Source organism: Salmo salar, chromosome ssa10, assembly GCF_905237065.1.
Source record: "Salmo salar chromosome ssa10, Ssal_v3.1, whole genome shotgun sequence".
Taxonomy (NCBI): domain Eukaryota; kingdom Metazoa; phylum Chordata; class Actinopteri; order Salmoniformes; family Salmonidae; genus Salmo; species Salmo salar.
The window spans coordinates 27,281,734-27,294,572 of NC_059451.1; the positions used below are offsets into that span (position 1 = coordinate 27,281,734).

Consider the following 12,839-nt stretch of genomic DNA (forward strand, 5'->3'; position numbering starts at 1 on the left):
TGTTGCTGGCATGTCATGCCTAAATTGGCTAGTCTTGCCAATGAAAATATAATTAAAGTAGTTGGCAATATCAGTGCAATTTGTGATGAATGAGCCATCTGATTCAATGAATGATGGAGCAGAGTTTGCCTTTTGGCCCAAAACATAATTTAAGGTGCTCCAAAGCTTTTCACTATCATTCTATTGGCTGCAGAGTTTTTTTTCTTTCTAACATCCTACAATTATACACGTGTTGTTGTTATACTATGAGTGACTCAAACAAAACAAGGTCAATGGCCCGATGCTATGACATTTGAATTTTAGATTCTCCGACTGTCTAGTTATTTTGGTTATTGTTTAAAAAAAAATAAAAAAAAAATAAAAGTGTATACAAAAATTATAGCTCCATTATCTTTTCTACATACTTTGCATCTGGTTTAAGTTGTTTAATTAAAGTTAACACTGAAAAAATATATATATTAAGAGAGAGCGAGATTTTTTTGATATATATATATATATATATATATATATATATATATATATATATATATATATATATATATCTTTGAGGGGCAACAACGATTTAGCAGGGGCAGACCACCACTGCTAAATGCATATAGGGAAAGATGCACTGACTGAATACCCACCCAACCACCTTCAACCCTCAGATCGAGCTGCAGCTGAGACTGTAATAAGTAAAAAGAGGGGCAAATAGGAAGCCAGTGGGCCCAGTATTAATATTTAATCTGCTACCAAATCCAGTGTTTGGTTTCAGATAGAGAAAATGAGCATGACCCGTTCCCAACCCATACTACACAAACACATTTCTCCCCAATGTTGCTTGCCAATTTGTCCTCAAACAGCTTTCCGCCCATTTAGAAAGTCACTGGCTGTGTGGACCTGATAGATGGGCAATCTTGGAGAAGATAAATTATAACTACCAACTCTATTGAAGTGCTGCAGTAAGCTAACAATGCATCACAGCTGTGTGTAAAATTTGATCATTCATGTAGAATATTGATATTAATTCCTATTGTAACATGGCTGAGCAACACTTTGTGATTGCAGTTGGCGTTTATTAGAGTTGTATAGTCAATTCAAATATTAAAAATGTTCCTACTCAGTGATGGCAGTTATGTTTTATAAGAACTGTAATATCAATCAAACCTTACAACTATCCTACTGGTAGAAGGCCATATCTTGAAGACCTTTCAGCGCTGACAGGACATTATGTGAAGAGACAGAGGGCGACCCACCTCCTGTATGGTTCTGCTGCCAGGGAAGTTGAGGTTGTAGTCTCTCTGGGCTTCACGGTGGCTGATGACAAGCAGGAAGTTCTGATTTAATGACTCCTGAAGAACGCTGGAGAAGGAGGAACAAATAAAACAGAGTCAAGTGGAGAACAAGCTGAGACTAGTCAGACACTTATCCCTGCAGTGAGATGGCTCCCTGCGTCTCCCCTGGGGCTCGTGCCCACTCCTCCGTCTCTGTCCAGACAGGCCTGGTGCCGGGTCGCTCTTCTGCTCAGCAGTCTGCTAGCCTGCTCCCTGAGCCAGCATGGGGTGGTCAGGACACGGGGCCACAGCAGTGACATCACACACAATCTGTTCACAGCCCCCTCAACATTGCTGGTCTGGGAGACAAGTCAATGTATTGATTTGTCAGACTGATTTTTCTCAGTTGCTCCTATACATTGGACCAGAGTAGTTAAGGGCAGACAAGTGGAGAGTTCTAGGCCCTAGCTTGCAGCTATGAGCAATGACTGAGGATGTGTACAGTACAGGAAGACACTGTGTGCTTCACAGAGAGATTAAAGTTTTGGACGCTTCACTTATAATAAACGTTGAGGTTAAGTAGCGGTTTGAGCAAACGCTCAGTCTGTGTTCGTGAATATGAATCGGAAGCTTAGTCCAAGCCAGGCAGTTAATCAGAGCTCAACTTGAAGCGAGGAGGAAAAGGATAGTCGGAATTAATATGTAGCACACATTAATTATGCAATCACTGCCTTAATCTGCGCAGATCTGGACGAGCTTATGTTAACAGAAGCTCAAATTTACTGTAATGACAGCATATTTACATTGACTAAAACTACGAAATCAATATGTAAATGTAATGTTTGTTGTAGCTAACCGGGAAGATTGAGAATGTGTGGTGTGGAAGGACTGGATGCATATGTAATGGGTTGAGCAGGGAGAGGCAGGCAGGAGAGAGGAATGGGAACTCACATAGGGGACCTAGCTAATATCGGCATGATTTGTTTAGACACAGTCCCGACTGATTCTGGCAGACGAAACAGCAAAGGGGAAAAGTGGGTAGCTGTGTTGTAGCATTACCATAAGCCATTGTGAAGACAGCAATAATAATAAATAATATGGGGACTTATGGCTTTACACAGTAAACACTTTGAACGTGAGCGGACTATGTGGCCCATACTGTGAGGCATTTGTCTCCTCTGTTACTTAGCGATTTGGCTTCCAGCAAGTTGGTCGTATTGAGATAAAAGACCTAAGCAAATATACAGAGGACAATTAATATCTTTGCTTCCAGGATCCTACTACTGACTCAAAGTGAATTCGCTCCTCTCATGATGTTCTCTCTACACTTGACTCCCATCAGGCTCTCCTGCGTCTGAGCGTTTGCGCCAGCCGTCAGTGACCTCTATATGTGGAGGCACCGGGCCGTGTCCTCTCAGGAGTACTTGACACGGCATGAGGTGTTCTGAGTAAAATGTCACTTAACTTTATAGACAAAAAAAATCTACCATTTTGCAGGGGAGGAGCAGTCTCAACAGATTGGTTTTATTCTGAGATAAGCCTCTGAGGGTCCCCAGGCACAGAGCAGACACACAGACCTTATTAAAACAGCCCTGCCAGAGAGACACACACTTTTCCCTTTACGTTAGAACACCACACAGACTGACCATCTCATCTGCGATGTATGCTCTAAAGAGGTCAAACTACAGGCAGACATACATAACCATCCTACCTCCACATTCTGTATCCGCAACATAATACGCAATCTCCCATGATCTGGTATGTCTTGGTCTGCCATTTTGTCTCAAGACCAAACAGCAAACTAATTGTTAATAATTTCCACAGATTTTTGCCAGCCAGAATCTGAGGCATCAGTATCTCTGAGGGGATAACAGACTGGGGAGGGACGCTGCAAATTAATACCAAATGTCTAATAATCCATTTGTATTTCACATTCAGAGTTCAAATTAAAATAACCTTCAATAAAAAACACTTCCTGGAAGCAACAGAAATGGATGAGTCGCATTCAAATATAAATCACCCTACATTATTTATGCAAGCGATTAGCTCCATCTAGATACCCTCCTGTATTCACCGTCAGTCAACACAGACACCAGGAAACGTTTGTTTGGCTCAGGAGTGGATCTCGGTAACTACCTTTGAGAAGGGAGCGCTTGTCTGAAATCTCCAAAGCCTCCCAATTTATTTAAAATCAAACAGAGGTTTGACTGAGTGGGCCTGGTGATATGGATAACTATTTGATTAGTCTGTTTGGTTTAGGTGTGCAGAGATGTGCTTTGAAGTAATTGCCTACTGTGGCTTTTATTTGTTAAGTTATGTCCCATGTTCAGAAACTGCTCCCAATTATTACAAAGGAATAGGAACTAAATCAGAGGTAAAATGTTATTTTAAACTCAAGCAATGAGTATATTACATATGGACACAAGTACTCCTTGCATAGTAATACACATACAAACATCCTAGTGAAGTACTAAATACTGAAGGTCTATTCCAGCAAGCAGTCAATATGATCTTGGAATAAATAAATTGCCACCAAACATAATTGCCTTTCATAACTTAAGGTAATAGTTAAATAAATGTGTTAATGACATATACTAATCATAATTGATTTAGGCCTACGTATTATTTCCAACTTGTATTTGATTTCATTGGCTTTTCAGCTTGCTGCCTACTACAAAGTCTAATTTCAATTAGAGTTAAGCAGGCTTGAATACACCCTCTTCAGTACAACTCAGAAGGGCTACTGTACATCTTGGTTGTTCCCTGTGATTTAAAAAGGTGGTACCTAAGCTAGCCCTGCTAGTAGTGCCCTGTTTCAGCAGGTATTAGTACAGTGTTTGTCAGAGCGGTGGGATGGCAGCTCTGACAGCAGCAGACTTCCAGCTCTGTGAATGCGCTGCAACGGTTATTTTTAATGCCGCTGTGCTAACAGCTTGCCTGCCCTCCCTGTAGGAGGCCTGCTCCTCTGAGTGGTGTGATCTGTCACCCTCTTCCAGCAGCAAAGATCACAACAGGGTCGCCAGACACCCTCACCAAAATAGTTTATGGAGGATAATGAGCGCCTAACACTGAAAATGATAGCTATAGCACTAAGAAAATTGTACCACTAAGAGACATTGCAGTGGCCACGGTTAGCCAGAAAATAGTCATTAGCTGCCTGCTACACAGTCAAACCTCTACTTACTGGTTGTCAAAGCAGCACAGCCAACAGCAGCAGCAGCGTTCTCTCTTTTTGGATATCAACCCCCTACATATTTGTGAGATATTATAGAACCCTAACCATACAAAGCATTGCAATACTTGACCCATGCCGGTATCTGGCCATTTCTCTGTGTTTGATTCAATGGGTTCTGAGATGAACACGGGGGAAGAAACATGAGGCCAGCTGTATTGACTGTTGTCCTCCTGTCTGACACACGTCGGTGCACAACGACTGCCGTAGAACCGGAGTGACTCTTCATAATGCATGGCAGTGCCACGTGTCTGTCTCCTCTGCAACCCCTCTGGGCCCGACAACCTCCCTAATCAACACAGATAATTACACAGACACGTCCCCTCCTGTTACAACCGACAACAGACACACTCCAACAGCACTTCAGCTCATCAAAAATTACAGGAGCAATGCCTTAGTGCCTTTCACACCATTCTCGCTCTACATTCGGTGAAATCTGAATAGGATGTTGCTAAAGTATGCTCAGATAAAGATTGAACATGTGTACAGCGTACAATCCTGACAAGCCTTATTGGGGTGGTTTGTTGCCATGCTGGTGAGCAGATGCACCAGAGAGAATTATTACAGTGAGTGGGATTTCCTTATTAGTATGAACTTTACCTGGCTGATATAGATGAAATATCAGATAAGTCACAAAACCAGCCTTCGTGACAGGATTATAGCTCAATGATGAATAGTATGACATTTTAGAAGGAAAAGTGGCTAAAGCCTCATTGGATTCATAAAGCTTGGTAGAATGACCTTCTAGAGTGGCTTAATGGATCCTCCACATTGAATTTCAAATTTCTCTCAAAATTACAGAAGTAAAAAAGCTGCTCTACTACTTGTATAGGAAGAGAATATTTTCAGCAACAAAATAAAGACTGGAAATAGCAACAAATACAGCAATGAAGAGCATTATTTACATTACACAAAGAATATTGCAGTAGGATTTCAGAAGCCTTCTGCGCACAAGGGTCAAATATCTTTGTTAATATTCAAATTGGAAGCTATTGTACAATATTCATGGCATATATTCCGTAAACTATTTGTAAAATTACTTGGTGTACAGTGCCACCTAGTGTTCAACCCATATGAAAATGGCTTTGCTGGGAAAGTGGTGCAGTCCTGTTGATGTACCAGTCCTTTTGATGTGGGTAGCAATCAATGCTGCTGCATATTGAGGTACCAAAGGGTATTGGGTAAACAGTGTCAGTTACCTGCTAGGAATTGTTTGCTGGAGATAATGTGACTCAAAACAGGAAACAAAAGATGAGTGTAAGTGAGTCAAGTTGGGTACCTGTTTTGGCTGGTGCTGGCAGTGGGGGCGATATCTGGGGTCAGCACATACAGGCTGTTGTTCTTGGGCAAGTGTAAACTTCGTAGAACCGTCTGAGGACACAGGGACAGACCAATAAATAATACTAAGTGGTACTTTATCCATCCCCACTAGATGGGTGTGAGTGACATTTGTGAAACCTCATCCAATGTAAAAGATAAAACTAAAAAGGTGGCAAAGAGATGCTTTAAACATGCTCATTTCAAGAGATATTACATTAATCGAAACAATTGTTTTGAGAGAAATACTCACAATGTCAGATACGTCTCCACTTTTCCAACCCTTTAACTGCATTTTTGATATGGGGACCTGAAGCTCTGTCTCAAGAATATGTTTGATTTCCCCTACAAACAAGAAAAGGAAGAAACAAGTTGTAGTATTATGAACTGGCAGTTGGACATATCCCCACCATATGATGTCAGTAATAGATGAGAAAACGTGTTTTCAACACAAAGTACAAAATTCATTCTGTATTCATGAAATTTTACACCTTACCAGCAATTTACATTTGATTAAAACATTCGTAATACACACTTCCACTACCTTATCTTCACAACATAAATAGTTTCAACACTGGGTACAAGTGTGTAGATTCTGAGAAAGGGTTCAAAGTCTAAAAACGAAAGCACTATACCTAGGTGTTGTACTGACCAACATCGACTCCTTTTACCAGAAACACACAATATTTAGGATTCTCAGTAACACCACATCTGTAACACCCACATTTTCTCTGAGTAAGTAGTAAGGGTGTGTGATGTATTGTATTTATTATGGATCCCCATTAGTTCATGCCAAGGCAGCAGCTACTCTTCCTGGGGTCCAGCAAAATCAAGGCAGTAATACATTTTCTTTTTAAACATTACATTCACAACATATTAATGTAGTGGAATATTAGTGTAGGAACCATAGTATGAAGAGTAGTGTATGGTGAGCGCATATCCTCACCAACTGCACTGCCCTCCTCCACGACCACTTCCACAGTGCGCTGGCGGTACTCCACCCGGAAGTTGAGCATGCGCGGCTGCCGCTCCACAATGTGTCGAGAGGGGAGGACAGGGCAGAAGGCTGAGGAGGAGGACGGCGGAGAGGAGGAAGACGATGAGGTGGCTGGTGGGGCCACTGCTGCCTCTGCTGTTGCTGCTTGGCTGTGAGGCCCATAGATGTTGGCCTGGGACGCCTCGCTGGTGAAGTTTTTGTGGGTTCAGACAGTAAGCAGAGGTTCAGAAAACATCAACACAGGGAGCATCATGTAGTGCAGTTCAATATCATATTGAATTGTATACAGAGTTAATTGTGTCTATAAAAGTAGAAAGTCTACCACCAAAATGGTGTAATTCTCAGACGAGACCCTACATGTGCAATTTTACTCAACACCATTGAAATACAAAAACAAAGCAAAATATTTCAGTAAACTCAAACATTTAGCCTGTGCAGATTTTAAAGGGTGTCTGAATACTTTATCCACTGCAGGAAAAAAATGATTGTCCACAAAATAGGCTAAAGCAGGGGTGTCAAACCAGGGATCCGATCCGGCACACGGGTAGTTTGAGCAAAAAAATAAAACTCATACTTTAAAAACTACTAAAAACCAAATAGAAACTGTGCAGAAGTGATAAAGGACCTACATTCATACAGTTTCTTGACTGTGTCCAGCAAACTAATAATCACAGAAATGAAAGCTAGACAGTGAGAGAGCATCGAAAAATTCCCAAAACGATGTGTAGAAACTATATAACACATTTTCAGGCCGGCCCTCCGGACCTCATTGAAACCCCTGGGCTAAACCTTGAAATAGCTTGAATATGATCTTAAAAATAATTTTTCATGCTTGTTGCTTCTTCCCCATCACAATGGTACAAGCAGCACTGAACAGAAATATTCAAAATCCACAAAATACCCACAGCCCCTTTTAAGGCAACAACAAGAGCCTCTCAGCAGCAATACAAACAGTTTCAGAGTCAGTGTAAACAGGCTTTAGTGGACAATATGGGCAGGGCCCAACAGATGCTGAATTGTCTGCCACAGAGCAAATTCAGTCTTATTTTGCTGCAGAGGCCAGAGACACAAAACGTCTTTTTTCTCAGCCTCTCTCCATGTCTAAGGCCTGAATTCCCTCGAGGCTCTGTCCCACACGGCAGTCAATAATGTATTTTCTCTCTCCCAACCCAGACAAAGACGCTTCTCTTTTCCTCGTGGGTCAGCACATATCGTGCTGGGAGAGAAAGCAGGGTCTTGCACAAAGGCTGTATTTATCCAACCTGATTACAATACCAAAAAGGTTAAAGACGTTGGGGGTTCTGAGGGCACGTAGGAAATCATTAGAGATCAATGTTCCATGATAATGGCATAAAAACAACATACCGTACACAGAAACCACTTGTGAGGCTTGGATTCACCCACATGCAAGAATTAGGCCTACCATCATAGGCAGGTGGAAATGATGTTCAGGGAGAACAGAGGCTTGCTGTTGGCCATATACAAGGGTCTAACCCTCTGTAGGACAGGTGTTTGTCCATGCAGCCTTAGAGATCTGCACAGGTGCATAATGACCTCTTATAAACTAAGAACCATAGAATAAGAAGTATACATGCATGGATTTTAGGAAAATTAGATAAAGTCATAAATCAGCTATGCAGTAAGCATTTACATATAGTGAGAAAACAAACTGACAGTTTGAGGTAACTCACCATTAGCTAGTAAATTCAGTGAGTGAAATAACAGCCAATACCGCAAATAAACACTTCCTGTACCTACACAAATTAGAAAACTAGAGTGCACTGATATTTCAGTTTCAGTATCTTGGTGCAAAACTGTTACACAGATGATTGTCATTCATATCCATCATAGAAGATGTTGGTGTGTTTGAGTTGTACTCTCATCAGGGGTGTAGACAACCAAAGAAACCATAACATGGTCTAACAATGAGGACATGCTACGCAATTTCTTAAACAGGATGAAAGAAGCAAAGTCAGAATTCACCCTAGACGGTAGGCTATACATTTCCCTTGCAACGTGATGGAAGGTTTTTGTAAGCATTCTAAACTACAATTTGAAACTTGGCACATTGATACTGAGGAGTGTTGACTATTATGAGTGTTAAAAATAATACAAAGGGTTGTTCCATGGCATACATCTAGATGGCACTCTCCACCTAGTCAGGAGGCAGGCTTGGGGCTAAGAGCAGGCCTCCAGCTGGCTCCGGTCACCTCAATGGAGCCGTTTACTGAGGAGGAGTGCCATCCTACGAGAGCAGCCTGGTGCCAGCCAGTATACGGGCTGATTGCAAGTCACACAGCCAGGCTCCATTCATAATTATGTGTGCCCTTAAGAAACCATGTTCTCATGCCCAAAGTCTTCAGAAACTCACAAAATAAATCATTTAACAGAATGTGCCCAGTCAATGTATTTGTTCTTCAGCCCAGTGTATTCATCAGTTCGGACTGACCGTTGAGAAAAAAACGTGAGCCACAATGCCTCAGAGGCTTTTTTCTCAGTAACTGTTTTAATTCCAGTTTTTGGGAAGATATTCCTCTCTATGTTCTTTCACATAAAAACACTTTTGCTTCTGTTGATACTCTATACTCAAAGAGCATACCAAATACACCGAGTTATATTTTTCTGCCTACCACTGAAATGCAGTAATTCAAAGCAATGTCAAGCCTACAACTTTGAATATCACTTCAAACTATAACCACCCATACAGTATTAACCTTGATATTGCCCAGCTACGGGCTACAAATCTGGTTGTTTGATTTCTGCCTAATTTGGTGTTCAAATCTTGACTGAATAACTACATGACACTGAGCTTTGTGGGGGAAAAGAGATCCAAAGCCTCAATTTCCTGCACTGATGATCACGATTGTTTCCATCGTGTCACAGTTTGTGTCTACTCAATAGGCTTTGTACAAGAACTACAAATTCAAGAGGTCAAGTGACTGATGTAGCCATTGATTACTACATGTAGCCTGAATCTTCTGAACTCCTCAAATCGTCATCAGGCCACAAGGTTATTGCCGTTTTAAAACATAAAACCTAGCTCTTGACATCTAGGCCTACACAGAAGAGACCACAGCTGCACTTTATAAAATGATAAAAATGTAAATAATTATTTTGCAGGAGCATGAACAAGTAACCACCATTGCTCCAAAATGTACTTTCACTGCGAGTTCTAGATACTACATTTCTATAACCTCTAGCAGAATTTCATACAAAATGATGTACTGCTGCTACACCTGCATTGCTTGCTGTTTGGGGTTTTAGGCTGGGTTTCTGTACAGCACTTTGTGACATCAGCTGATGTAAGAAGGGCTTTATAAATACATTTGATTGATATTCAGGTCAACAAAACAAGGTTCTCGGCCTAGCCCACACCTGTGCTTACATAAAGTACATGAAGAGCATGTGCTATGGTAGTTTTGCATTCTAGTTTGTGAATTGAAATGAGAAATAAAGTTGATTTTGGTTTGTTTCTGTGTAGCAGGTAGAACGTCACATTGACGGCGACGCGTTTTTGCATATGATACTATGCCATATGATTCAGAGGGGTTGGGTTAAATGCGGAAGATACATTTCAGTTGAATGCATTCAGTTGTAGAACTGACTAGGCATCCCCCTTTCCCTTCCCTTATGCTTACCTCCCACGTACAAGTTGTGTTTCCTATTTTGGTTAACATATGACTTCTTACAATATGGTCAAAACATTATTTTGAGGGGATGTTTAGAAAATGCACAGTGAACACTTGATTAACTTCTGAAGATGCAACAGTCATTTCTGGCATATTACCTTTGCAAGATCCCATTCTCTTGTGGCATCACACCATTGATGGCTGCCTGTAAAAAGAGAAATGACCATGGAATAAAATGTGTCGCAAAGGATTACACTCTTGAGAGCGTGCATGTTCAAACAATGATAATCAACAGTAAATGTTCCCATAACTATCGACTGCCAGTTCCTGCCAATAGAACTACAGTCATTTGAATTTCAAAGGCAACTTTCGGTAGCCATACGAGTGGCTGTTGGTGTCTCTACAGCAAATATAATTCTGAAATGAATGTTACTGTACTAAGCTAGGATGATAGTCAGACACATTAGGTATAGGCATGCATTGATGGGCTATTCTTTTTTCTTTTAAAACAATTCGATTTATATCATATTTGGACTCAACACAAAGGGAATGTAATGCAAGCAAATGAGGGGGCACTGGTGCCCAAACGATGATAAGACATTAACACGAGAACATATCATTGATGAGAAAGGAGGTTGAAGCATGTCGTTGGCCTCAGAAGTGTGTGTATATATATATATATATATTTGTTTTTTTTTCTTCTTTTAAACAGTGAAAGTGATTTAGGGGAACTGTTGAGGACAGAGCAGCGAGAGAGGACAATACTTGCAATGAGTTTATTTTTGGCCCATTGTTAGGAGACCTATTGAGATGAGTGCTCTAGAACACTAGGAAATGTCCAGCAGTGTTTCAAAACATTGCAGAATGTACCATCAACTAAGAAGTACATGAACATAAAATATTTTAAATTGACAAAAATACCAGAGAAAATTGTAATTGTCAAAAATTTGGCAAGTATTTTGAGAAAAGTTTGTAAGTAGGTCTACTAGTGAAGCCACAAATCCATGAGAAAGGGCCACCGAGTATTTAACACTTGTTCGCTGTCCTGTCCCAACACACAGGTTTCTTTTGTACATTTTGCTCAACCTAACAGCACCGAAAAGGAACTGCAAGTCATCACATTTACAGGTGCGTTTAACCACAGCTTAGGCTCTGCTTGCTTTGAAAAGCTGCCAGCACAAGAACAGCGCTCTGATAAATATAGCCCACCCCATCCAACACACACTTTATGATAAAGTAAAACCGTTTCATACCCCCCTTTGAATATCAAACTTGAAATCAAAACTGACAGAAGACTTCCTTTATACGCCCATTAAAGAGGAGTGGTAGGTAGCCCAAATGATGTCTCACTGATAAACGGAGACACATGGCAATGATGGTGCCTTGTTGATTGAAACGTCACAATCAAGGTGACGATACATCTCAGTAATAAGTGTACCATTTTAGTTTAAATAGGAAACAAACTGAAATAGGTAATGAAATCACATACTGTGTGCTTTTAGCAGCTATGCTTTTTGCTTCTTTGGTCATTTGAATTGGCTTACAAGTTGAAGTAACTAGAAAGCACCAGTGCTCACAGTTGTACTGTAGCATGATTTGATTTGGTCAGGTTCACCATGTAGACTAAGCCTTGGTGGATGAGAGGAGTAGAGAGTTGTGAATTAGGCCTACAATTTATATAAATAGGTCTTACATTTATCAAATTATCTCAGCATAGAGTAATTGGAGTATCAGTAGACATTACATACTAAAACCAAAAAAATATGGTTAAGCATAATATTCTAGAAACGACAACATTAGTTCTTTCAACGTAAAGCACATTCTGAAATCTATAACTCACATTACACAAGGGTATGTGCAACACTAAAGCAAGGTCCCCAATAGGCGGTCTGGTGATTTTATTTGGCACCCCAAGTTGAGCAAAATATATTTTTTAAATATATAATTTGTTTCGTATAATATTTGTTGTTGGACATAAGACTATAATATCACCAGGAAATCTACTTAGTGATTTTAATTTAGGAAATCTGTTCAAGTATTCAAACACATAAATAGGAGGCATACGTGATCGTATTGCAATGTAATCAAGGTCCGATTCTGTTTTTGTCAAATATTATATCCATTTGGGATGGTTGCGATCAAATTTGCAATGTACAATTTATTTAGAACTCTAACTAGGTTTCCACACAACCTATTTATGCGAGTAAAGTACAAAAATATCACGACAGGCCTGATGGAAATAGCAAATTCATCTGTAAACTTTGTAAATGGCAACAAAACAGGCTAGACAACATGGGATCTTTTGGGGTCTAAAATTCATTATTCGAGAAATGGCGACGGAAATGTCTTTATGCGCCAATATTGATATACGGTGCTCTCAGAAAGTATTCAGACCCATTGACTTTTTCCAC

General features: G+C 40.4%; 1 protein-coding gene across 3 annotated transcripts in view; it reads right to left on the minus strand.

Moving 5' to 3' along the window:
* The window catches only part of LOC106613896 (FAS-associated factor 1-like), an 86,928-nt gene that overhangs the window by 67,869 nt on the left and 6,220 nt on the right, over nucleotides 1-12,839 (minus strand). For all 3 annotated transcript variants that reach the window (XM_014216634.2, XM_045687575.1, XM_045687576.1), the window contains exons 3-7: nucleotides 10,587-10,633; nucleotides 6,749-6,984; nucleotides 6,056-6,147; nucleotides 5,765-5,856; nucleotides 1,236-1,341 (exon numbers count right to left, since the gene is read on the minus strand). In XM_014216634.2, coding sequence (XP_014072109.2) covers nucleotides 1,236-1,341; nucleotides 5,765-5,856; nucleotides 6,056-6,147; nucleotides 6,749-6,984; nucleotides 10,587-10,633 — 573 coding nt within the window. The remainder of the gene's footprint in view (nucleotides 1-1,235; nucleotides 1,342-5,764; nucleotides 5,857-6,055; nucleotides 6,148-6,748; nucleotides 6,985-10,586; nucleotides 10,634-12,839) is intronic.